Raw genomic sequence first — 26,866 nt, 5'->3', positions numbered from 1 at the left:
GCTTCTCATTTTCTTTACACTTAATAAGGATTTCTTGAGCCACACCTTCTGCTTGCAGCTCTCAAGCGGATCTTTAAACTCACTTTGAAACTTAAAGTTAGTATCCCTTTCACTAGGAAAACTACACAAGCCAAATTAGGATTCAGTTACCTCTATGCAACCTTGTTTCGCTCCAGCAACTGCAGAAAGAATCAGTAAGTATAGTTCGAGGTTACTCACAGAAAAGGCAAATGAATCCAGGTTGGCTTCCACTTCCTAGGATGAGTCTACAGTTTGGAGATAGCTTTAAAAAAACCTATTAAGGAAGTTAAAGTTCTGTGCTGCCAGCTTATACTAGTCAAGAGGCACACCTCAGAAGGATGCCAAAACCATACAACCACCATCAAGGGTGGAAGTAGCGACTATACTGTCATCTCACTTCCATCTCAAACAGATCTGATAGAGCCAAGCTTGTTTTGACATTAGCTTCCCTAGAAGGATTTGGAAGTAATCAGAGAAGTTCTACAGGGCCTCTGAACAGCACAAGACACAATTGGGGGGGGGGGGGGGATAAAAAACACTTCTACTCCCATGTAACAGACTTTGTAAGCTGTCATTTCAGAACAAGTCAAACTACTTTGAACTGCACTGTCTGAAAGGACAAATTAGGCAGGACAATACAGCAGCACCTTCTCCATGGACCAACTTAAGTGCATGAAATGCACATTGTTTTCATTGGCAAATCTGATAGACACTCAGCTACTAAGATAAGGTCTCATAAGTGATGTTTCTTTGCTCCTTGTTTCTACGCCGTCTTACCAGTTCTTAAACTGCAGTGCTAGCTAGGAAGTCAAAGCCAGCTTGCTACAGGGAACAGAAGAGCATATCTAACTTCATTTTCTGTCAAGACTGGTAGAACCAGTTTTTCAGTTATGCTACTAGGCTTTGCAAGAATACTGCATCATTGCAGCCATGCTCTTACTATTTCTGTACCCAAGCTAGCTAATTGGAGGTATTCATTTAGATCTGCACGCGCACTTACCTCAATACCTAAATAGCATTAAGCCCTATATGCTGCACCACCTAGATGCCAGTCAGATACTCAGTCTCATGAAAAATACAGATGGAAAGACAGACTAGTAGCATGTGCAACTATGGGACATTAGACATTTGATAAGTAAATGGGGGCTGTGAACCAACAAGCCATGTATTTTGCTTTACACTGTTTACACACTTTATGTGCCTCTCCTTCCAACATCTATTTCTCCTTCTCCAGATGGAATGTACTGTGTGTCAGCTGTTAAAGACAAATTCTGAAGTTAAAATGCAATAGCATCTAAAACACTAGCTGAAGTTTTGTCTTTCCCGTAACATTTCTTATTATCCTTCAGCAACGCATATATACTCACAGGAATGCCTCTGCCTTGGAACTTCAAGATACTCTCTTCAGACACACATATGGGAACAACAAAATACAAAGGCAACCTAAGATGACAAAAAGTTTCTTTTACTTAAGAGCTGAACAAAGAACAGCCTCCATGTTCCTTTTAATGCTGGTGAGTGTTCTAGCCCACATGCTAATTACATATTCACTCTTACAGCTACAGAGATCTTTCCTACTAGATAATTATGCCATCCTCAAAACCTTCCACTTTCAGTTAGATAAGGTATTTTTTCCCCACTCTTGAGCTGTTCACTATTTTCACTGCAACATTCTCCTGCCTTTGCAAGGCTGTAATTAAGCCCCACATTTAACTGTAACATTTGAGACTGATCTTTAGAACTGCTTTGGCTCTCTCAGGCTCTTAGCAGTTTCAAAGATACCCTTATAATACAAGGAATAAAAACAAATTTGATTATCTGGTAAGCAATTTGCATCAAAACTAAAGGACACCATTTAGCGTAACTCATTTCCTGTTACCAGCCAGCACTACCTATGTTCAAGGCCCACAGAAGCAACTATGTACTTAACCTCAGTTTGGGGGTCTCAAGATACAGCTCCAGAATGACTAGTTAAAATTTAGCTCTATTCTGAAACTTTATTTCCAAGGTCTCTAAAGCCTTTCAGAATTGCTTATTATAACATGGGTACTACACAAAGCCTTGCATACCTCTGAAAGAGGTCACTGATACTACTTGATCTAAGTGGCAGGACTATATCTCTCTACTCTTCTACTAAAGCAGATGCAGTTGAACTTCCATTAGCACTTTTGCAGATGTACCTTAAACCAGTTAACTCCTGTTGTTAATTTTTTTTAAATAAAAGTAACTCAGCTGCATGTAACTTGGAGTTTTCCCAGAGTAAAGGTAGGAGACTAGCAAAAAATCACCCTAATAAGCTGTCACAACGCCTCTACCAGATTTAAATATTTCTTGTACCATTTAAGGTGGTAATCTCCATCCTTTAAGGTATTCAAAACTTGACTGACCAAGGTCCTGAGCAATCTAATATTGAAGCTAGCCTAGCCTGAGCAGGGGAGTGGAGAAAATTACCTCCCAAGCCATGTTTATCTATGAAACAAAATGGAATCCAGACCCTACAAAGGGGTATAGTGCTACCTTTAATGCTGAGCATTAATTTTTACAAACACTAATGAGATATATAAAAAGTTTACTATCAGCCAGGGCAAGCTTACTTTTCAGAGACTCTGTAGCCTTCATTGGTAGCAACTGCTTTATATTTCACATTCCCTTTAGTCCGTTCCAACTCATCACGCCAGTCCTCAAGAGCATCAAACATCACAGTTTGGTTTCTTCCATCTGTCAGATATTGTTAGTTTTGCAGAGTATTAATTACTTGCTAACACGAAAGTATCCCTAATGAGAAGTAGCCACTTCATTTAAAGGTGAGTAAACAAAGCTTCCTGCGTACAGAGTCTTGAGCCTAAGATAAAATGCATTTGTACCACACACTGCTTCCATCTGTTCTCTAATGTTTTCTGTCAGCTATTGCTTCAACTAGTAACTTCAGGAAAAGCTTCTCCAACAGACACTAATCAGGCCTTACAGAATTTCCACACAGTTCTTCACATCTAGCCTAAAACCCAACACACTGTACAGCAAATAGCTTTGTATGCTGGTGTAGCTGACTTAAGTATGGAACTGACAATCATACCAGAAGAGTCTCTGCAGTTCAGATATCCTGTTTTATTTAATGCTCATTCTTTCACCATGGATAAGAGTTCTGCACTGAACAGAACATTTTAGGCACTTGATAAGAATGGAAAATTGATTACAGCAGTTAGGTCTCAGTCTTCTCAGCTGAGATTTTTTTCCCCTGTATTTCCATTTAGCAACCTCTAACAATTAGAGCATCAGGCTAATTTAGCCACACGTTTTGTATCAAAACCATATAATTCCTGAAGTAAAGCCAATAACTAGATAGTGATCATAATTTAGTATCCTACAGCATCAGCTGATGCTGAAATACCCCAAAGAGCTTGAATTTCCATAGAAGAGCCCATGGCAAGTTGAAACTTTCCACAGTGAGAAGATAGGGTAGATGAAGAACGTACAGCTAGAAATACAGAACTTTGTTTCTGAGTTGTAAGGGACAAGTTAAGATCTGAAGGACAGACTATAAAAACAAGATCAGTTTTGGAAGTCTACTTGGTTTGTTCTGTAGAAAACTCAAGGAACAAGAACTAGGTATTTATTATGGAATATTTAAAATACGAAGGAATTTGACACAACATTTCAATGTTGCTATAGAGACTAGGCTTCTGCATTTTCTTCCTCTCTACCTGGAAAAAGGTTATTACTTTTCTGATGTTTGTGTTTCAAACTGAACACCATTTAAAGCTGAAGCAATAATCTGAGTCAGCAATATGCCCTTGCAGCACAGGTAACCAACGTATTCTTCAGCTACATTAGGAAAAGCATCGCCAGCAGGTTGAGGAAGGTGATTCTTCATCTTCACTCAGCACCGGTGAGATCAATTAAGGGGTACAGTGACATGGCTGGGCTCCCCAGCACAAGACAGACAGGGACTGACTGAAGTAAGTCCAGCAAAGGCCCATTAAGATGAAGGGCTTGGAGCATCTGACATATGAGGAGAGGGTGAGAGAGCTGGGACTGTTTAGCCTTAAGGCAGTTCAGGACTGTCTTATCAATGTGCGTAAGTAACTGATGGGAGGGAGCAAAGAAGATTGAGCCAGACTCTTCTCAGTGGTATCCAGTGAATGGACAAGAGACAATGGGCACAAAATGAAATATAGAAAATGCCATTTAAACATGTAAAAAAAAAAAAAAAATCACCCCCCATACACACCACATACTTTCCCATTGTGAGGGCAGTCAAACAGGCTGTAAAGTCTCCATCCTTGAAGGTGTTCAAAACCCAACTGGACATGACCCTGGTAAACCTGCTCTAGTTGACCTTGCTCTTAACAGGGGTGTTGGACTAGACAACCTCCAGAGGTCCCTTCTAATCAAGGATTTGGTGATTTTATGAAATATGATTAACACCTTGGGTACATCAAAACTTTCCCCTGTGAAAGGCAGAAACGTTCTTGTTGCACCAAGAATCAGGACTGTAGCTTAAGACAGCTCTATCACTGCAGCTGAATTCAGAACTATGAGGTGCTAGAAAGTGCACTGACTAAAGTTTAAATTTTACAGCATATTATATTATTCAACCAGGCTTGATCAAGCGGGGAGACTATATTATAACTTCACTATCAGCTGCAAGGAAGTCAGACATCTACTGGAACTTTGCTATGCAAATCAGTGATTTTTTCGCAGCTGTCTGGAAGAAGCAGATTGCCTGCAAATAAGGGCAAAAATGGACATTCTTTCTGACAGATGCCACAGCAGTTACAACAATTTAAGAGCAGGAAGTTCACTGCAACAATATAGAAAAAATACTGATAAAAACAAGGTATTTTTAGATACCAGAGCACAGTGGTTAAGAGCACACGCTAAGCATCTTCCAGATTGTCCGCAGTAAGTTTTTAATCCAGTGATGCTACTCTTGCTTGGCAATGTGTCTGTCTATCTGTGTTAAAGCACATGAAGGCCAGTAGTAGAATGTTTAGAGATTTTTAGCAGTGAGTCTAACAACGCATAACAAGTGAAAAGAAGATAAGCTACTAACTTGTTAGAGTGACGAGGCAAGCAAAAACTCAGATACTAAACATTCCAAATTGCTTAGAGAAGAGTATGCAGCAAATACAACCTAAAAAATATAAAAACGTTTACCTGTGTTGTTTGGGGCAGCTGATGCATAAGAGAAGAGAAACAAGCGTTTAAGCAGCTTAGGTGTCTGGCTATGATGAACTATGCCACTGACGATCTAAGAAAGGACCAAAAATTAACACCCAAATGTGGACGAATAAAATTGTCAATGTAAACAACGTTAACTTCTTAATCATCTCTCAGGTTTTGTATAAAACTGTTCCATGAGTCTTGACAAAATAAGATAGCAAAGATTTATAGATTTATAGATCTATCTGATTTATAGAAGAGGCATTACTACATTAGCACATTGAACAGAACCACCGCTAGAGAAGAGGAAGGAACATGAACTACAAAATCTTCTGAGATGAAGCATCCTGATATCTGATCAGGATTTTCAAGTTTCTCTAGCATATAAGAATTCAAAGAAACTCAAGCATCCATGAGGTCTCAAAGATGCACAAAGATAAAACGATCAAAGTGTTACTTTGCTTTGTTATACTTGAAACATTAATCTGCTTTTCTCAATGCCAGAAAGTTTTCGTGTATTGATTAGGAGGACTTTTATACTACCCAGATATTTTCATATTTGCATTGTGCCAGCTTGGACACCAGTTACATACTGGTGAAGGCCTTCAGCTAAGGCTGAGTGTTGTTCACCGTTCAAATTGAAGTTCTTGCATACTGAAGTATGTCTCTTCTAAAAGATACCTTTAGTCTTACAAACGAGTATCGTCTCAAACGAGAACTTTGGGTTCTACTCCCAACAGTTAAAAACCAACTCTTAGAAAGCCTTCTCCCTTGTCTGCCAAATACTATGCCTACTTCACTCAATGAGAAACATTACGCGTTCAACTTCTGGAACAACTCTTAATTTTGCATGTTGTTATTCAAATAAAGCTATTAGCCTCCCAGCTTGGAGTTCAGCTTAATCCATTAAAAGAACTCAAATCCTCAGAAACATAACTGATGACATATGAGAAGGTTTAAGGCCAAAACTTAGTAAAATAGTACCACAGATCAGAACAGGCTTAAGTACTTGCTTGAGCTTGAGGCTAATTTCATGTAGTGCTCTCAAGCTCCAGTTCTCTCGAAAGAGCCAGTGCAACGGCTCTTTTTAATTGCTATGCATAAAGATGTTTAATGAACACTCTGTGTGTGTGTGTGTGTTTTTTTTTTTTTTTCTCTAACACAGCTGGTATCCTTTTACTTTTCCTCTTAGTTGCGAATGATCAGAAGACACTTCCAAGTTTGAGGCATCTTTCAAAGCAAGCTTCTCATCCTTCCCTCATCCCCACAATTAAACTACTATCCAACATCAAGCTTATGAAAAATAAACAAGTGAAGTTAATATACTTACCCTTTTTACTTCCTCTTCTTTTGTGTATCTGAGGCAGAAATGAAATACTCTAAGGTCTTTACAGTAGATAATTAGTTTCTCCGGGTATTTTCTCAGTTGTCCAGTTAGAAGTTTCTTTTTCTCATCATAAACTGCAAAAGTAAGAAGTCTAAATACACAAAGAAAACTTTGCCATCACTTGTCAAGCAGTGATAGCTTTATCTTTCCCAGGACCTCAAGAAAAGAATTTAATTCAAGTTTTAAAAAGTCAAAACAACCATCCTACCGTAAAGGCTGGCAAGCTCTTGTGTTTATGCACTCAGTATTTCATCCATCCCCAAAATGTCCCACTCAAACTACCTCCTACAAGGTAAGAATTGAACTTCCAGCAAATCAGCTATCCAATGATTACTTCTGTTCAAATTCAGACTGCACAGTAAGTCTGAAATTTTGATTGTGCAATAGAACACAACTTAGTAGCTTTGGCCAAGGCAAAGTCCCCATACAAGTGGGAGTTCATCCTAAATTAAAAAACCCACACCAGAATGCCTTCAAGAGAGCCCTTCATACATTTCTGATGGAAAAACACTTGACATCCTGAAGCGCTGGCAGCTAGGCCACTGTACAAGAAATCAAACAGTGTCTCATAACCAGTGTCCGCTAATGTCTTCCAGTCTACTCCTTCCTCAAGTCACACCACAATTTACAATACTCTAACACGCCTCTAAACTCCATCTTCTCACTAAAGCCTTCCCTATCACCTACATATCACTACCTCAATTCTTATTTACTTTTTTAAGCCATCCAGGCATACCTGTAAGCCCTGTAACAAAACACCGAGTTCACTATTTACTTGTAAAGCAAAAGCTTGCTTTTAAGTTTCCTTTGGTACTTTGTTTTATGAGATTCTCGATGCTTTCAAAGTTTCCTTAGACAAACAAAAGGTACTCTTTGGGAATCTGGTACCTGAATGGCTCTGCAGTATGACTGCTCAAATTAAATTACTCTTCATATTCCAATGCATCCAGTTATTTCTATAAATAAGAGACTTCTGCACCAATCTTAACTATTAAGACATTGATGAGCACACTTTCCTTTACTGCTACTCATGGCATTTCTTCACTTTTTGAAGCAACTGTTTTGGCCTGTCCTAGCAAGGCACTTAATCAAAAAAGTAGATTTTGGTAAGCTAGAGGGAAGAAACTGAGGTGATATATGTAGTGATGAAATGACAGGTAAGAAATCTAACTGCAGGCTATCCAAAGTTTCAAAAATGAAAACTGTCAATTTTCTAAAAAGGATGTAGACAAATAGACCAGAAATACCAGTATTGGAAGACATGTCTAGATGTAGGGCATGTTAAGCCAAGGGAAAAAGACCTACCTCCATAGATTTGATCTACACACTGCAGGGTTATGTCATTTTCTCCTACGATTTTATTTTTAAATTGTGGCTCCTAGAACATAAAAAAATTATCTCATAAGTCCCATGTCACTAAGCAGCAGCACCTTCTCACCAGTAAACAACATTCAGTATATATTTTAATATCAGCTTTACTCCTTATAAGCTCTGCAAGGCTGAGCTTATAACTGAGGAACAGTTATTAAAATATAGATAAATTACACCTGCCTTTTAAATCTTTTTTGTAAAAGGGTCTAACTGTGCTTGCAAGGTGGGCAGTTAAGAGTTTTTGCTTTTCAAATAACTTCAAAGCCTGTAATTCTATTGAGGGTCACTTTTCAAACTAGGATTCTTGCAACAAACAGGAAATACAGTAATTTGATGTAATCTAAGCCCTGTTATGATAAGTTTCCTTGCTGCAGGAACCAGGCAGGAAATAGAAAGTCTCTTAAGACAACAAGTATCCCAAGAACATTCCAACATAACAGTCAGATTTATCACTGGGTGAAGTGAAGACATGCACATCGCAGTTCTGAAGTCTACTGTTTTGCCAAACTTAAAGTGATTAAAGCTCCCTTCAGTTTATTCAGTCTGTGAATTCAGGGTACAAAAAGGACACTTGAGTGATGCCACAGTTATAAACCAGTATGTTAAATTTTATTATCAGAAGACTGACAACCACTACATCAGCAAATTAAGTTTTACATGAAGACAACTGTGAACAGAGTTAACCTTAGAGTTATTTCCAGGTCTGCACTACTCTGGACAGGTGACTCACACTGAACACTTATCAAGTCATCTCTATTTCTCTTAACATGTTATCAACCAAGGATTTACAAGTTAGTGGAGGAACAGAAACAAACAAGGTCACTACCAGGCTTAGACTAAATCTCATGTGATCTGTGGGATGGGCTTTACAGCTTTGTCTCAAGGAATTGCAGAATGGCCACTCAAAATTTTTACGTGGCTGCAGAAGCCTCAGTTTTCAACATTCAGCTCCCTGAAGCTTTACCCTTTGAAACTTCTGAGCACAATCAATGTGCTTCAAAGCATATTCTTCTCATTCTTCCCTGAGAAGACCATCTTGCATTCTTGGGAGCCATATCCTAGGCTGTCCTTCACTGGTATCACCTGAATGGACCAGACTGTAAGGCATGCTTGACCATATCCAAAAAGGAGTGCAAGTACCACTCTCCTTTAAGACAGCTCAGTTTGAGCACCTAAAATAAAGAACTAGATTCAAATCATTTCTAAAAGCTGGGGAGGAGGAGTGGGGAAGATTAGCCTTTTAAAAATGTATGTCAGCTCAATAGTGTCAAGTTGTTATATCTTCACAGTTAGCAACAACTGACTTTAAAAGGAATAAATCAGAAGTTTATCAAGCCACACAGCAAAGAGACAGTTATCTAGGGTATTTCCACTGAACAGTAGCCTACTCAATCTTGTGGAACACCCAAATGCTTCTGCAGATGGGCCCAAAGTCATGTCGGACAGATGTTTTTACAAGCTTAGAGCATACGTGGCATTCACGCTTTTGTAATTGCTGCTAGATAAGAAGTTAAATATTAGAAACTGCACAGGTTTAAGTAAACTTTACATTTAACTTGTAAACCAATTCATTCTTTTAACTTATGCCTTAAATAGTTACTAACTCACAAGGAAGAGTTATAACTACATTTAACTGTAAAGGTCCACAAACAGACTTGCACCTTTTTTATTGAAACATTCTTTAGAGCTTGAGGAAGGACCTATATTGACCTAGCAGATGCAAACTCATTAACGTAAGTCTGTGGCCTTTAAAGTTTTCTGTGTATTTATTTTCAGCCTTTCTTCTTATGTAGGGGAAAGAAAGATTATATAGTACAAGAGACTGTCTTCAGAGCCTGTTTGGTCACAACTAGGAGACTTTTCTTCCTACATTATCATCTGAAGCAGAATCTTCATCAAGGAAAGCAATCTTGAAGTTTGTGCATATGAGTTTTCCATAGGTGCCACGATTTGACCCATCTTCTTGTATGTACTTATACACTGTGCTTGCTTCACAAAGCAGCAGTTCACCTGTACAAAACAAACATTTAGCTTGCAGTGTAACTGACAGCATTAATACATGTTTGAACTATTCCCTTCAAACTCAATATTAACTTCCTGACAGCTTCTCATGCAGTGTATGCCTAAAGATTTCTCATCACTGTTGTAGAGCAAGACTAAAGGGGCTCCTGAAATCAACACCTTAGTTGCCTTCCAGGTTACTACCATTACTCAGGATGGACTGAAAACCGTTCTGTAGTGTTCAAATGAACATGGTTAGAAGTTCTCCTCTAACTGGAAGGAGAGCAACACATGGCATTACTTATCAGAAGAGTAGTTTTTTTTTGGAGTACTTACTCAACTCCAAACCCCACTGAGGAATAGGTAATACAGGCAATGAACAAGCTGAAAACCTTTCTGATTTGCCTTACTGCCAAACTCTTAAGAATGCCGACACATTTGTTAGTTGGTTGTTACAAATGCACCCTAGTTACTTCCAGAGCTTTGACCAGAGAGGCTACTTATTTTACAGGTTCCAGGACCATTTTAAAGTCCTCAGACACAAGTTTGCTTAAATAATGATCAACGAAGCTCATCTCTTGAAGTTAGCAGAAAATGAACTTCAAGTTTAGGAAAGTATTTACTTCAAAGACAAGTTTTAGCAGGCTCAATCAGCTGGACTTGCTCTTTTCTGCAAATCGTATAAAAGACTCCGCTCCTATGATTCTAAACTTCACTTAGATTTTATCTTAGTAACAGCAAGCTTATCCTTCCTGAACTTGGAGAGCATTAGCAGTATTTAGAAAAATCTAAAAAAAAAAGTATTAAGAGCAAAAGAGACAGAGAGGCCTAAATAACTCAAAGTAGAAGCAAAGGAAACAAAGTCAAGTTTCCACTAGGTTTATCTGTGATTCTAGAACAAAAAATCAAAACCAATTTTTACTTCAGGAAACAAGGCAAACTGAAGTGTAGACACAGTTCTCCACATGCAGGTTACCTGAAGATACTGTACTCTGAAAGACTAATATTTATAACAATCCATACAGATATAGACCTTTAATGCATTCAACCTGTGTGGCTACTTACCTCCCAAACCTCTGTTTTACTACTCAGAACACTGATGTCACTTGAGTGTTTGCGGAAGCAAACAGATGTGAATATTTATACATAAGCATATATACTTTTTAATTCTAAAAATAGAAGTTACCTGGTAACAAGCGAGGATTTACTTCCTTTTCTATGGGTTCCTTTATGTGTATTTCCTAGAGAGAGAGAAAAAGTCAATGCTTTTTTGCAAAGATCTTGCTTCAATACATGCTGTAAGTAACACTCCTGTATTAACAAAGTTTCTCTTAAATTCCTCATATTCTAGCAAATAGGAACATTTAAATTAATGACAGTTTCAGTTTGCAATACACTCCTTTCCTACTCCAAGAGGATAATCACTTAAGGTCAGAAGTCTAGAGCTAAATAATCAAGCTAGTGTTTTGACATACATAACATCAGTCATGCAGTTCTGAATACAAAAATAGAAAATGCATTGTTTGCATAGATAACAGACCGAAATAAAGCATTACAGATGCCACTTAGTTCCTCTAGTGGAAGTGAATGGACTAGCTTAAAGTCAGAGTTACATTTCCATGTCCCAAAGCTCATTTACAAGCTTCTCCATGCGTGTTAAGCCATATCTTTGAGCTGTTTCTAATATGCCCTTCACAATTTTTAAAGCTTTGCATGTCACTGTTTCTGATTTGCTCATACTATGTACTATTCCAATCAAAGTATGCAAGTTATTTAAACAGCAATACTAAGACCATAGGGAAAAGGATTTTAGAATCTCAGAGCCAAGAGGTAAAAAATGGCATAGGATATACTTCATTCTGGACTCAGCTTGCACAAAACAAACCTTTTAAACTCTCGGTATCAGCTATTCTAGGTTTGTGGCAATGACAATTAGGGTAAAATCGCCAGCTGAAAGACTGAAACTAAAGGACATTCTACACCCTTCCTGCTCAGCCAGTTCTGAACTTCCTCCAAGTCAGAATCATTTCACATGCATTAGAGTCTCTCTGGAAAACTGTTAGTTAACTGGAAACAGCCTCCCCAACCCCCTGCCTGAGGCCACAGCAGTTAGACAACTGAAATTAGTTTGTGAGCAGCATCCGAAGTCAGATATTCCAAATCAAGGCAAGCTATCAAAAGTAGACTTGAATAGCAGCAGTTTTGGTGGATTAAATACAGAGACACAAGAGTCCCCAGCAGCATAAAAATAAATTCCCTGTGCCATCCATATAAATAGTTGTTCTCAAAACTGAGGGCCCAAAACAAAGTTTTAAGGTTTTGCAGCAAAACTAAAGACACCAGGAGACTGTGGCATGGAAGCAGAAACTTTCAAGACTGGTTGAAAAGAGGTAAAGGTTCTAAAATGAAAGTGGTGATGTCCTGAAGAAATCCGTAACTACAGAGGACAGCTAATACAGAAAACAAAACACAAGTTGCTGCCTTTGGCTTCTAAGTCTGGATCTCATACAAGTAACTTAAAGCAAAGTTCATGCTTTTCAGCTAAAGAAGTTACTAAACAAGAACTCCACCATGGCTAATGCTGAACATGGCTACATTCGGAGAAGGAATACATGCAAGTTTTCCCAGTGTTGCATCTTCACCACTGGTAGCTCTAAGCTTAAAGTCCGGGTTTACTAATGCCTTTATAGCTATGCCTTCTATTACTATTCATGTGCAACCAAATATGACACTCCTTACTCACAAGCCATACACTATCACTGATACAAAACAGTACAGTAGTATACTATTTCCCAAACCTTTACTTTGGGAGATACCATAAGAGATTCCTTCTACATGTACATATATTACTTATATCTATATAAGAATACAATTAAGTATCAGTTTACTTGCCAGAGTTTGCCAACTGGTGCTGGCAGACAACTCTAGAGCAGAAAAATAGCTAATGCCAGAGTTCTTTGAACATGTGTCTATTTGTTAAAACAAAGTGAAATTTGCCATGACAAATATCATAGAAGCAAACTGCTTTGGAAAATTGTGTTTTGATTAAAAGTTAAATTGGTATTTCCTGGAAGGAGTTAGGATTTTAATTAAAACGATGCCATAGCAGAATAAAGATCTTAGTCATGTGTAAAACAGATCAGCTTAAAAAAAAACCAAAACCAACTAATTTTACTCTTTGACAAAAAACACAGAAATTTAAGGAGAATGCCTGAAACATACAACAGCTTCAAAGAGTTGAGCGTTCAGTAGCGTAAATTCTACTTGAAAGTCAACATTTATATTCCCATAAAGTGTAAATCTTTTAAAGACAGTTTTCCTACATACTCACTAGGGATAGTTAGAATGCAAGCAATGAACAGCTGAACATTGTTGAAGAATCATCTCACTGATCTCATCTTTCAAGTAAAGACAAAATATGTTAAATGACTATAATTCTACAAATAACATTTGTATTTTTTCTTTTAAGAGAGAAAGCCAAGATCTTTATGAAAGAAAAGTTGTTAACTCCCCATGCATCAGTACAAGTTATAAGGGAACCCAAAAGTTCAGCTAACATTTCTTCACCACCCGTTCCATCTTTATTTTTTCTACAGGATTTCAGTTCTGAACACCACATGGGTCTTAGGACCGACTTGAGAGCCTGCTGCCTCTAGGCTGGATGCTCAACATCCCTTTAATTACAGGCACACAGTTTATACCCATCCCCCCTCGACCCATTAGCACACAGGTTTGTCTGGGTACACACTGAGGTAGTTCAGTTCATAAGATCTGCTGGAGACTTTTTACTTCTGCTAGTTGAGGGCCTAGTTTTTGTTACTGCCTATCGTTAGCAAAACCAGCTCATCAACAGGCCTGATGAGCACAGGACAGCAATGGAAGCAGCAGAAGCAAGTCTGTCCCTTCCAACAGCACCAAACTACTAGCTCACCTCAAACCTCAGGAAACTTCACCCTTTGACCACTTGTAGAAGTTAAGCAAGCAAACACTTGCCATCTAAGATAATCATCAAAAGCCACGTGCATCTCTAGATTCTTCATTTCTTCATTTGTAGCTTCTCCTCTCTGGAGGCCCTAAGCTGCTGCTTTGCTCTTCACACTTCTTACTCAAGATACAACACAGGAAACCCTATCATACCCAGATGACACCATTCAAAAGAGAAGAATTAAGCTCTAATTGATTCAGGACTGACAGGAACAAAGATCTCCATTTTGCTAAAGCTTTTAGTAACTTACTCAGAGACAGCTTCCCACTTGGGTACTTACCTTGTACTACACTCCTTTTTCCAGGATACCTTAGCAAGGAGTGGTAGGCAATGATTATCAATTCTAACTGTACAAAGTCATACTAAAAACTGCATTTTGACAACATGTCACACCATGCTAATTTATTATGCATCACCCTTTTGGTCCAAACCAAGTGCAGTGGATAGCACTACGATGTCCTAAAGTGCCTGTCATCTTCCTTGTTCTAACCAGGGAGAGGAAATGCCACTCTTGGCAGACTACTTCAACAGCGGGGAAATACCATGATCAAGAAACTGGTTTTCTTAGGGGAAGATTCACCTCTTCCACTCTGGGTGCACTGGCTACCAGGTTCTGGGTCCCTAAATATAAGGAACAATTGCATAATTTGCAGTACCAAGGATTCAGGCTCTCCCCTGGAAAAAAAAAAGTACTAAAAAGGGGACAGAATTTGTTCTCCAAATCTGTCCAGAAAGTGTCTTCTCCCAAGCACTGAAGCATAGAAGAGAGGACACATGTGACAACATCAAGTATAAGCCAGTAAGGTCAAGTAGAAGTTATGCTATATTAACAGGGTCCTAACAGGTAGGGATGGCAACTGATTCCTGCTCTTTGTCCTAGCGCCTCATCACAATAGACAAAAACTCCCACTCCACAGGGAGATAAACAACTGTGGACAGCAAATGAGAAAAAAGCTAAACAACATTCCCTGCATGCTACTATCCAGACTGCTTTGATGTTGTCAGAGATATTAGAATTTTTGGAATCAGTATTGCAAAATATTTATATAGGCCTATTGATACAGGATATTGCTTATCATTCTCAACAGTGAGGCTGTGCCTATGGTCTGTTAATGCAAATCAGAGAGACATGCTGTAAGCTCAAAACCTACCATATCCTACAGTAACTTTTCCATTTGCCCATAGCCAGACATTTCTGCTAGAAGTTGTTCCAGTAGTGGAAAACAAGATTTTTAGTAAACATACTGAAGAAAATTATTAGATCGAAATCATGAAACCTTGAAAGTGATGGCTGTTTCCTTCAAGAGCACTATCTGAAACATGTATTCTTCAAGGTTGACAGCAGAGAGCACTGCTGTGAAAAAACAAGATGTTTTAACATTGTAATAATAGTTCTCATAACTATTTTCTCCACAAGAAAGCTCTACATCATGGTGATGCTTGCCCTGAATCTCAGCTTTTCCTTATTTAACCATATTTCACTATAGGACTAACAGCTGAAATAGCTTCCTTAACCGTACATTTATCTTTATCAATTGTAAACCTCAAACCGTATACCAAAATATTCGTAAAGTACTAGCGCTCAGACAAGTGAATACAATATTCTTGAGTAAAATAAAATCAATTTTTAACAGCTACACTGGCATTTCATACAGAAAAGCATATGCGTAGATATTACCTTAACATTCAGGAGCAAACCTGAATACATACTTCATTTTCTGAAAGACTGTATTACTTAGTCAGACAATCCTAATCTTACATTGTATTTCATACAACCCAGAAGAGATACTTACTACATTTTAATTAAAAACAGTGCTGAAAATAATCTCTAAATGTTTGTTTTCCTTCCTTTCTTGGCTCCATTAGCCAGCAGAGCATTAGATCATAGCGCATGTTTTCCATGTCTGTTACATCTTTTAATCTCTCTTCTTTCCTTACATTGTTCTGTCCATCTCCTCTGACTCCAGTTCCTTGCTTCCCCCACGTCAGTTCAGAGCCCAGCTGCCTAATTTTGCAACTTTTATTCATTATACCACATTTCAATTCCATCATTCCACTCCAGAAGGAGATCATACTATTTTAAAAACGATCACAGTAAGATCTGTGACACTGTACCAAGAAATACAAAGAACAAATATTTATAGTAGTTATCAACTAATAGTAATGAAAGGTTTGAGAGAAAGTACAAGGGCTATGAAAGCTGCCCTCAAAACTGAGGGCCCTAAGGTGTACTTTGGACTGAAGGGACAAGCAGCATCAAGCAGAACAGGAACTCCTGGGTGCTCCTAACTCTCCTCTACGTTCAGTGCAGGGCACAGACTGCTTTTACCAAGTGAGCGTGAGGACCGCTTTCCAATCTTGCTGTGTCTCGCACCCCCATCCCTTCCCAGAGGGGAAGAAAGCTCCAACTCCACAAAGCAACAACCAGGCATCGTTACTGCTGTTCTGCAATTATATGGAGCAGACTTCCAGAATTTACAAATAAGAAGCAATGGGTTGCAGCCTTCCCATGTAGTTCATGATTTTTTTTTAAGAAAAGCTTAAGGGCTAATATAAAAAACTAACACCCTGGAAGAATAAACACAGAAGATTCCACTTTTACGAGTGCACACAGAAAAAGCAACACTAAGCTTCAAAGTGTGTTTAACATCCCAATTTTTATTCAAATTGAGACTTACTTAAGGAAAATACATCCAGCTTGTTAGCCCTTAATATTTAAAAGGGCAAACATTTAGAGGTTACAAACAAGAAGTCATGAATTACTTCAAGCCTCCTACGCTTCCTCAGGCAAATACCCCTAGTCTATGATCAAACATGTCAAAACACTGACTTTTATACCCTAGTGTTCACCCCCATTTCCTGCAGGATAGCCAAGTCTGTCCTGAAGGGAAGTGTGTCATTAATATCAACATCCTATGGTCTTGCTCTTAACAGACCATTGATTGATCTGTGGTTCCATATAGCAGAGCATAACTAGGTTATATTTAGTCAGATGTCAAAAACTACGCTTTTCCAGACGCTCTAGGAAATGCAGCAGAAGTCATTTCCGTTCCTTTAATAAAGAGCATTCCTGTTCACACCTTACTCGTATCTTGCTGCATATAAAACACAAATAGAATTCTTATTTATTTTCATATTAAAAAAGCAAAAAAAATCATAACAATAGCAATGTAAAGTTAATGTCATTTTAGTCTTTTGAATGTTATTAGGGTGTCCCTCAGGTATTTGAAGATGAACCACTGGAGGGTAAACAAGCTGGGGCTCTAACAAAGACTCAGTGGTGCCTGTTACACATCTTTCATTGCGTGGCTGTCCTAATCTAGGCGATGAAGCAGCTTAATGTCTCAAACTTTCCCTTGTTTGCCTGGAAAGCTTATGTGCCCAGTGAATCTTTGAAGGTTGGAAGCAAGGATTACAGCATATCACACTACTATATTGCTCTGTACCATGGTTCTGTTGCTTAACGACTCACATCTGACTTCGGTTTTTATTGACCTTTTGAGACTGAGAAGGAGCCTGCAATTTTATGGCAGAAGTCTGCTCTGTATCTAAAGCTTTTACAGCAAGAGCCCATGAAATTCTTAAGTTTAAGTGCATCAAGAGGATGAGTAAAAACAGCATTAGTAAATAAAAGGCAAACTACTGCCACCTCTGGTACATCAAGATATTTCATTGTAAGCTTCATCTTCCAGTTTAAAGTTCCTCAATTATTCCTCCTGCAGCTACCAGCATCATAGCTGAAGAGTTACACCATGGCAGTTATGATCAATTTAAAACAGAGTATTTGATACCTTACTGCACTGCATATATTTGACTTTTACCTTTTTTCTACTGACCCCTTTTTCAAATCAGCTTTAATCGTTTCCCTATTTAAAAAAATAGGCTGGATATCTTTCGAAGAGGCCATTTAAAACCATACCTGAATATCTAGCCCAGCAAGTGAAGTTCTTATGTTCCCAAAAATTCAGTCCTCTGAGCAGAGAGCTTTTTGCACATTTGCCTCAGGAAAGCGTTTTCCTTGTACAAAAGATATCTGAGTGGAGTCAATTTACGTGGCCCAAGAAATCTTTGTGCCTGCTATTTATATGCATTTCTGTTGATAAGGATAAGGAAGAGAGTTTCAGAAAGCTTTTTAAAAGTAAACTGCTACAAGTCACTAGGACTGAGTAACACATGAAAACAGCGTTGCTACCAAAAGATAAGGAAATAAGTTTTGAACAGCACAGTTGATTTAAATGGGCTGATACAACTCCATATCAATGTTTCACAGAGTCAGTGTAAAACACAGAGTAGATTCTCCAAGGTCTTAACAGTGATAAACTCCAGGCTAATTGACAAGGTAAGGAATATATTTTCCTTGAGAAGCTATCAGGGAGACTGAGCAACTAAGACAAACCAGTTTGTCCCAGATTCTTAATAATTATGAAGAAAAACAAGGCACAAAGGGCTAGCTTTCATGAAGACAAACCTTCCCAAGAAGTTACTTCCAGAATCCAAGAACTCCAAGAACTTAAGCTAAGGCCAATGATTCCTAGTTACTGGAAACGAGAGCGAGCACTGCACCGACACATCCACTAACAGCAGCATGACCTCAGCGAATCGCATCTGAAGCCGCTCCAACCAAGCCAGTCACAGAAGGCTGGGCAAATAAGTGAAGGAACAGCAAAAAGTACACACAAAACATCTGCACACTCGTGATTTCAACACTGAACTGCTAAGGAAAGAGGCGCGGGCTTTACTGCAGGAGAACAGAGAGAAAAAAGAAAAAGAGTTTGAAAATATTAGAGTATGTGCGGAAGAGAAACAAGCTCGGAAAGCCTTTTAAGCTGGACGGGCACGATGACAGCTTTACTATCTGCTCACAGCTTACAAAAACCAACGCGAATAAAGCACCGGAAAGCAACCCGCCTCCCATCACCCCGGCAGCCAGCCTCGCCGCTCTCCTGTGGGGCGAGGAGCCGGGCGCGCCCGGCCCGCGGCCGCGCCGTGAGGGACCGCGGCCGCGGCGCCCCCGCGACGCGGCGCCCACAACGCCCCGCCGGAAACTTCCGTCTCCAGGAGGCAGAGAGGCGCCGGGCGAGACGGCAGCGGCGGAGCGGAGCGGCCAGCGCGGCCCGGCCTGCCCGCCCCACCCCGCCCTCCCGCCACACAGCGCCCCCCGCCGCGGGCCGCGGCCTGCCCCGCACCTCCGGGCTGACGTAGGACACGAAGGAGGGTTTGGCCGCCTTGGCCCCGCTGCCCAACATGGCTCCGGCCGCCTCCCGTCTGCCCCAGGAGCCCGCGCCGGCCGGCGGCGGCAGCGGCGGCACCACTTCCCAGGGCTCCTCCTCAGCGAGCCGGCGCCCGGGGAGGGGCAACTGCGGTAGGAGCGCGGGCGGCGGCATCCGGCACACGTAACTGACCCCGCCCATCCCCGCCTCCAGCCACACAACCACCCCCTACCGCTGCGCCGCCGGCTATTTCTGAGGCGCCGCCTCCCCGCCCCGCCCGCCGCCACTGGCCAGCGCCGGTGTCACTCACTCACAGACCCCTCCCCCCGGAGCCGGCCGCGGGCGGGGCGGGGCGGGGCGGGGCCCGGGGAGAAGCGGCCAATGGCGGCGCGGCGCGGTGCGGCGCAGTCCCGGCCGCTGGGGGGCGCTGTCCGCCCTGCCCCGGCCGGCGGCGCTGCCCGCTGCCCGCTGCCCGCTGCCCGCTGCCCGCAGCCCGGCCGGCAGCGGTGCGGGCAGCGCGGGGCGACGCTCGGCCGCTTCCCGCCGACTTCTTCTTCTTCCTTTTTTTTTTTTTTTTCCCCCAGTTGACCGCATCTTTTTTGGCCTCACGGTGAGGCCTACCCGCTGTTGCTTGCTCTTTAGTTGGGCTGTCGCGCTGCTTAAATCCTCCCCTGTGCTGTTAGCTGCAAAACTCCCCTGGTGCGTCCGTGCGTGCTCAAAATAAAACTCAGTGTTAAGTCAAACCCAGGGAAGACATTGGGACGCTGTTTTCCTTAGGGCAGGAGGCAAGGAGAGAACGGGCCATAAAATGGGCTCTCCTTTAAAATGAACTGGAGTCACTCCCTAAAACCCGACCGCTGACACATCCCGAGAAGTTCTCTGTCCAAAACGTTACGGCCGCAGCCTCTCTGGAATGTCATCTTTGGGCACGGTATAATCAGAGGCGTTAATAAACACCAAGCCTGCCAGGTATCTAGGTTACGTTTAAAAGCTTAGCCTTTATCCAGATACAGAACAAAACAAATATTGCAAACCTCCTGTTGCAATACAGCAAGACTACCCGGCAATTTAAATGAGGAGTGGTAACCAAGCTGACAGCTCGCATGCAAAGTGGACTTTATGGAAATAATTTTACCAAAAATAACATATACGATACACATTTTAGTAGACCGTGGGACACGAGAATCAAACGCTCCTTCAAATATGACTGAAAAGCAGCTATCACGTTCCTCCCCTCTTTTTGTTACACTTCTTGCTGCAAACCCAGTCCCAGGCAAACCAGAAGGAAGGAAAAAGAGGAACACAGAGTCATGAGACAGCATTTATAAAAATAAATTTTAAAGTAACTATTATAATTCAGAAATAGATTAATTTCCCTCGTTTCAATCTCAGGCTCAAAGAATGAGCAGTCTTTTGATTTAATCATCCTCTGCCCGAAAACAGGAAAACTGAGAAATTAATTTGCATTTGTAGTCTCACAACGAAGGCTATTCTGGGGCATCATCCCACACGGACGAGCTCTCACGCTTCACTCCACAGCTGCTTCCACATCATTCTTTTACGTTAGACCTGATCTCAGCTGCATAGGTCAAAAGTGCAGTCAATGATCAAGGGTCAGGGGACTATTGGGACAGCACCTCCGTGTTCTCTAGTGTATTAAATCGCACAAGGAAAGGGAATAGCAGTACAAAGCATCTTTTTAAATATATGAAACTACAGTGGCACAGCAGGATTACCTCTAAGCATTCCCTAAAGTTTACAGCAGGCTAAGGCAAAAAGTAGCTATTTACTGGCAGAGCATGTTACAAAGAGGAAGGGATGTTTTGACAGCAGGCCAAACTCTCTTAACTCCGATGGGAAGTGCAAAAGGAGCTCTAATTCCCACATAGCACATGGGAATTCATTTTTCAGCATCTTGTCTAAAAAGCCCCACATCAAGAAATCCAGTTAGCTGAACGGAGCTGCCATTCAGCATCAACAAAATATCCGTTTAGCCCCATGTCTGGTCCCTGGTAAGGAGCAGTAGCTGGTACTTAGGCAAGAGCTGGCGAGCGGGATGCGCTCCTTCCCCTGCTTTGCTCCCCAGGCTGCCCAGTGGTGCAGGGTTGAAGCTGCTGGAGAAGGCTCTTTTCCAGGAATCTGAGGGCCACATCATGAGATCCCAGCCTCATCTGTGAGCATTTCCGTGCTTTTAGAACAGAAGAAACAAAGTCATCACACGGGCAAGTGAACTTACCTCAGACAAATACATCTGCAGCTAAAAAGGCCTGCTGCAACACAAAGATACTCTGTGCGTCAACAAATTATAGAGCACCGACGGCGTTGGTGACCTTAGTTTCCACAGAATGAGCTCTGGGCACTCTTTTCTCCTTTTCTCTAATTTTGAAGTCTGAAGTGTCTTTGTGGAGCATTCACAAAAGCCAACTTCAGCCCAGCAACCTAATCTCTCCTTAGACTCCCTCTGCAGATAGCGGAGAAAAAATAGGCTCCTTTTAAAGGTAATCAGGGAAACCAAATAAGCTTCTCGTTCAGAAACAGCCTCAAGAGACTGCATTGTGTTCAGGGCACCTTGGGAAATTAGCTTTACTAGGCTAAAGTTAGCCTTTGTGAGTGCCCTCCTGCCGCTTGTCATCTTTATACTCCACTTGTAGTCATCTACTGCCTGTCATTTATGAATTTTGTGTTATTTTGATGTGTCCTCTTCCTCTAATGATACTACTCATTAACATTTTTCAAATACACATATGGGAGCTCATTATTGTATCATTCAGGATCATCACCTCACTAAGGAAGATTTTTTAAAAATCATTTTAAAAATAAATACAAATTCCCAAAATTCTATACTACTACACACTATCTTCCTGCATTGCTATGCAGGCTTCCAAGGACTTTCTGTCATCATTTTACTTTTATTTCCTAGCATATTACTTTTATTTAATTGTGAATTTATGTCAGTGACAGTCATACAAATGTAGAAGAGGAAAACTTTACAAAAAGTCAGAATCTACTTTTGTCTGTGGTAGATAAAGAACATACGGCATTTCACTGCACCCAGTTTATCAGGGGCTTTTTTTAAACCCAGTCCTGATATTCTGCATTCTTTCTAAAAATATAATCACAGTATTTACCTCTACAGCATTCTGCAGGAGGGAATTTCACAGACCAGCTCTGCTCTTCCCATGGAGAGAGATTTCTTTGTTTAAAAAACTTACATGCCATTAATTTGAGTAATTCTCTGGGCTGAATTCTCAGCTGTGCCCAGGCCTTGGTGGGAACAGCTGATGGGGGGGGGGGAGCCACAAAGGAGCCATTTTCAGCTTTCCTATCAGTTTTCTTTCAGAGATCCTCTTAACTACAACAAACTGTATCTCACGTTTTCCCTTTTGGCAGTCCTACTCCTCAGGGTGGCCTTGACTCTGGGAAACTAGTGGCCTTTGTTCTGCATTTCTACTTTTCTGATCCTGGGGCCATTTCACAGAATCACAGAACAGTTGAGGTTGGAAGGGACCTCTGGAGATCATCTAGTCCAACCTCCCTGCTCAGACAGGGTCCTCTAGAGCATGTTTCCCAGGATCACATCCAGGCGGGTTTTGAATATCTCCAGGGAAGGAGACTCCACTACCTCTCTGGGCAACCTCTTCCAATGCTCTGTCACCCTCACAGTGAAGAAGTTTTTTCTCAGGTTCAGATGGAACTTCCTGTGGTTCAGTTTCTGCCCGTTGCCTCTTGTCCTGTTGCTGGGCACCACGGAGAAGAGGCTGGCCTCATCCTCTTGACCCTCCCCCTTCAGATACTTGTACACATCGATCAGATCCCCCCTCAGTCTTCTCTTCTCCAGGCTGAACAGGCCCAGCTCTCGCAGCCTTTCTTCATAGGAGAGATGCTCCAGTCCCCTCATCATCTTGGTAGCCCTCCACTGGACTCTCTCCAGGAGTGCCATGTCTCTCTTGTCCTGGGGAGCCCAGAACTGGACACAGTACTCCAGGGGAGGCCTCACCAGGGCTAAGGAGAGGGGCAGGATCACCTCCCTCGACCTGCTGGCAACACTCTGCCTAATGCACCCCAGGATACCATTGGTCTTCTTGGCCACAAGAAGGTCACCTTGTTGTCCACCAGGACTCCCAGGTCCTTCTTGGCAGAGCTGCTTTCCAGCAGGTCAACCCCCAGCCTGTACTGCTGCATGGCGTTCTTCCTCCCCAGGTGCAGGACCCTGCACTTTGTTGGACTTCATGAGGTTCCTCTCTGCCCAACTCTGTGGGTGCAACTTTGTGAGCCAAGCCGATCTGCAGCATGGCTTAGTAGCCTCTAGGTCTTTAAAAATGGTGCCGTGGCAACACTTCTGCTGGGGAGACACAGACACTCTTTGGAGATATTTCAATGCACCTCCTTCCAAATCAGGTCTAGAGTCAAGTCAAAAATCTGTTAGTTCAGTGGTTTGTGATGGAAGAAATACCTTCCTGTAATTCTTCTGGACTCCTAGGCAGGAGATGCAGAAAGGAGCCGGATCTGATTTCGGCCATTCCTGAGTTCGGCTTGGGATCAACCGTTCATGCAGGTCCACATAGGCATAGGTGTCCTGTCTGCTCTCATGTGCTTCCCTTTTGCAAACCTCGGTGCCTTTGAGAGTCCCAAGGGTATCCAGATGGGCAAAGGTGCAGGTCACTGTGTATTGTGAGTATTTTGGTGTAGGTTGAGTGAGTTAATAAATAAACTAAATGTTAAAAAACGTTCCTGAGCGTTGAGCATGCACAAATGACCACATCTAAATTTTTACTCCCTATTTCCTCATTTTAAAGAAAATAAAGGGAGGCTTTGCCCTACTGCGGACCCAAATAGGCTCAGACACATGCACCGTTTCTGTTCCAGCATGGTGAATCATTGGTAGGAGGACACTGTCACCGTGCAACCCCTTAGGTCCCTCACCATGGCGGGATCCAGGGATGGCAACTGCTTTCAGAAAACAGTGTTCTACTGGTGACACAGATAAAGATTTTGAGGTAGTAGTTGGAAAGAGAATTACACAAAATTTACCAATGTTAAGGTTTCCTGATCCTCTTTTTCTACCCAGAAAAGCTACCTGGGCAGAATTTGAAGATTCATCTTGTTTTACCCCCTGATCAGTCTGCCTCAGGGGTAGAAATCTGCACATTTCTGTAGTGCACGTGTAATTAGGCTGACACTTCCCAGAGCATCACAGGTGGCTGGGCATGCTCAAGAGGCAGGAGGTATCCTGAAGGTGTTGGATTCACTCTGAGTGCGCAGATATCAGCTGTGCATGATGGGACTGATACTCCCTATTTGTGCTGCTCAATTAGAGAACTCAGTTCCGGCCTTAGTGTATTAAAAAGTATGAGATCACTTTAAAGTAGCTGAAATCAGTATGCTAGAAATGTAGAAGACTTAAGACTAAGTTGGAAGTAAGATTACTGGAAACTATCCAGAGAAAGAATTGGAAATGAGAAATGAACTGTAACTTTCTTTGGGAAAAAGTCAGCAAGTAAGTATATCTATAAACAATCAGTAGATATCTGTGCTTTACAAAGATTAAGATAATTTCCCACTAGAAGTCATATATATATATATATATATGTAAGCTCTATAAAAAGCAAGAAACAGATAAAAGAAGGGCTCTAAGGTAGTGTTTTTAGTACTGGGTTAAAGAAGTGCTCTAAGACAGTGTTTTTAGTACTGTATCCACATTCACGTTTTCATCTGCAGATTCTTTCAGGCATCCTTTGGGAGTTAGTTTCCAAACCGGGTTCCGATCTCTTCCTTCGTAGTCTGGTGCCTTCATAGTGAACTTCAAGGTAACATTTAGAGTTTTGCAATGTAAGCATTTATTTCCATTCTCATTTAAAAAGTATATAGTCAGAGGTCGTGTAACGCCATCGTATGTGAATTCTTTCCATTTTATCTGTGCACAGTTCTTTATTAACTAGCTGTATCGTGCATGTTAATTTTTAAGTGGAGTTTTCTATTTGTTGTTGAGAGAACCTAATTTATTTGAGGAGAGTCCTGTGCTCATGTCTGAGGGGCAACACTACACAGACCTTGGAAAAAATCTCCCCCAGTAACAGGAAAGAAGCTGTATACCCAGTTTTCCTCAGCTGAAACCTCCTGTCATGACTCCTGCACCATCCTGTGACTCAGTCTTATCCTGTGACAGGATGTGCCCAATTCCTCCCTGAAGGTGGTTGAAGAGATGTGTTTTACTTCTTAAGTGAAACTGTCTGGGAGCTCCCACTTGGCCAGTTATATTTACAAACAGCAGTTCCTTCAGCCCCAGCGATGCAGACAATTGCCATTGTCTGTCCGTCTCTGAATTACTGAGAGAATGTTTTTGTTTTACAAGGGCCTTCCAGAGCTAATGAGCAAAGAGTGAAATTTTAAATCTTGGTCAAGTAGAAAGCTATATATTAAAGGGCAGTACAGAAGTACCATGGGGGCATCCCACCAATTACCAGGAAGGTTTCTCTCCCATTTAGGGCATATAGCACCAAAATATGAATGCAGAAGAGTGCAAGACTTTATTAAAAACAACGTAATGAAGAGTAGGATAGAGACATTCACTGATGAGAATGCGTCCTGGCATAGTGTTTACTTTGCTCATAGAGACATACTAGGGAATTGCGTGTTTTAAACTTGCAAATGGGAAACAAAGTAACTGCTATGAAAGCTGTGAAAACTGAGGGAAGAAAGCAACTCGCATCTAACATCACAGACACCTTCTCCTCTTAGCTCTAAGTGGGAGAAGAGGAAGTGAGTAATTAATAACTAATCACCAAGGAAGCATGGGCATCAAAAACAAAAACCACAGGACCTTGGGAAGTTCCCAAGTTCTTAATTCTCTTGAAAGCAAGCACAATTGTATGTGCATGTACACGCACAAACTTCCTTATTATGTGGGATGCACCTCTTCATTTTATATTCCAAAAAGCTGTGCATGCAGACTGCATGGGCCTGGAGATGACTTCTCAACAGTACCCAAAGGGTGAGCCAAAGCCCGTCTCTATCAGGAGTAAGCCTACGCCACAGCTGGATGCGGGATGTAGTTAAACCAGGGCTCACCTCTCCCCCCCAGTTCTTCTCAACCTGCAATCTGGAGAGAGATGCGAAGGAGCATAAGCTAGAAAGGAAGGAGAGGGAAGACGAATGGGTATATGGTCCTCCTGACATCAAAGGCCTTGAACTGACCCTTCTGTCTTGGAATTAATGCCAGGAAAGAAAATAGCAACATTAAGCTCCCAACTCAGATGCCAGGTCCTGCACTGGGTGGTGGAAATAGTGGCCAAAGGGTCTCCTTGCTGGAGCTGCTGGACAGCCCATATTCTTTGTGCCCGAGTTACCCCTCTAAACATAGCGTAGGTGGAAGTCCTTGGGGAAGATGTGCAATTATCCATCACCAGGCTGAGAATCTGGTCCACCTAGCTAACTAAACTGCTCCTTGTGGGACTCCTTCTACTGGCTGTGAGGACTCCCTCACCGGGGAGGAGGGAGCTCAGGGAGACACGTGCAGCATCCAGGTGACACGGTACGGGACAGGCAGGTTCCAGTGCAGGCTCTTCCCCTCACCTTGCATCAGCACTGAGAAATACTCACTATTAGGCCTATACAGTAGCCTCTTCTCTTTGTAAAATATACATAGAGACTTGAAACTTCCGCTAGCAATGTCCTGTCTCCTCTGTTCTTTACTTTAGCAGTGAAAATTGTGTCTAGTACATGATTGAA

The 26,866-nt window shown here is 41.5% G+C and overlaps 1 protein-coding gene across 2 annotated transcripts in view; it reads right to left on the bottom strand.

Moving 5' to 3' along the window:
• The window catches only part of LOC104147814 (myotubularin-related protein 12), a 31,479-nt gene extending 12,142 nt beyond the window's left edge, over window positions 1-19,337 (bottom strand). The window contains exons 1-8 of one of the 2 annotated variants that reach the window (XM_068924951.1): window positions 19,115-19,337; window positions 11,130-11,184; window positions 9,813-9,952; window positions 7,877-7,949; window positions 6,515-6,645; window positions 5,179-5,272; window positions 2,616-2,739; window positions 1,389-1,464 (exon numbers count right to left, since the gene is read on the bottom strand). In XM_068924951.1, the coding sequence (XP_068781052.1) occupies window positions 1,389-1,464; window positions 2,616-2,739; window positions 5,179-5,272; window positions 6,515-6,645; window positions 7,877-7,949; window positions 9,813-9,952; window positions 11,130-11,184; window positions 19,115-19,312 (891 nt within the window). In that variant the 5' untranslated portion in view covers window positions 19,313-19,337. The remainder of the gene's footprint in view (window positions 1-1,388; window positions 1,465-2,615; window positions 2,740-5,178; window positions 5,273-6,514; window positions 6,646-7,876; window positions 7,950-9,812; window positions 9,953-11,129; window positions 11,185-19,114) is intronic. The other variant, XM_068924952.1, reaches the window with a different exon arrangement.
• Between the last annotated feature and the right edge of the window lie 7,529 nt (window positions 19,338-26,866).

Source organism: Struthio camelus, chromosome W, assembly GCF_040807025.1.
Source record: "Struthio camelus isolate bStrCam1 chromosome W, bStrCam1.hap1, whole genome shotgun sequence".
Lineage (NCBI taxonomy): Eukaryota > Metazoa > Chordata > Aves > Struthioniformes > Struthionidae > Struthio > Struthio camelus.
This window is presented reverse-complemented; position numbering and strand designations above follow the sequence as displayed.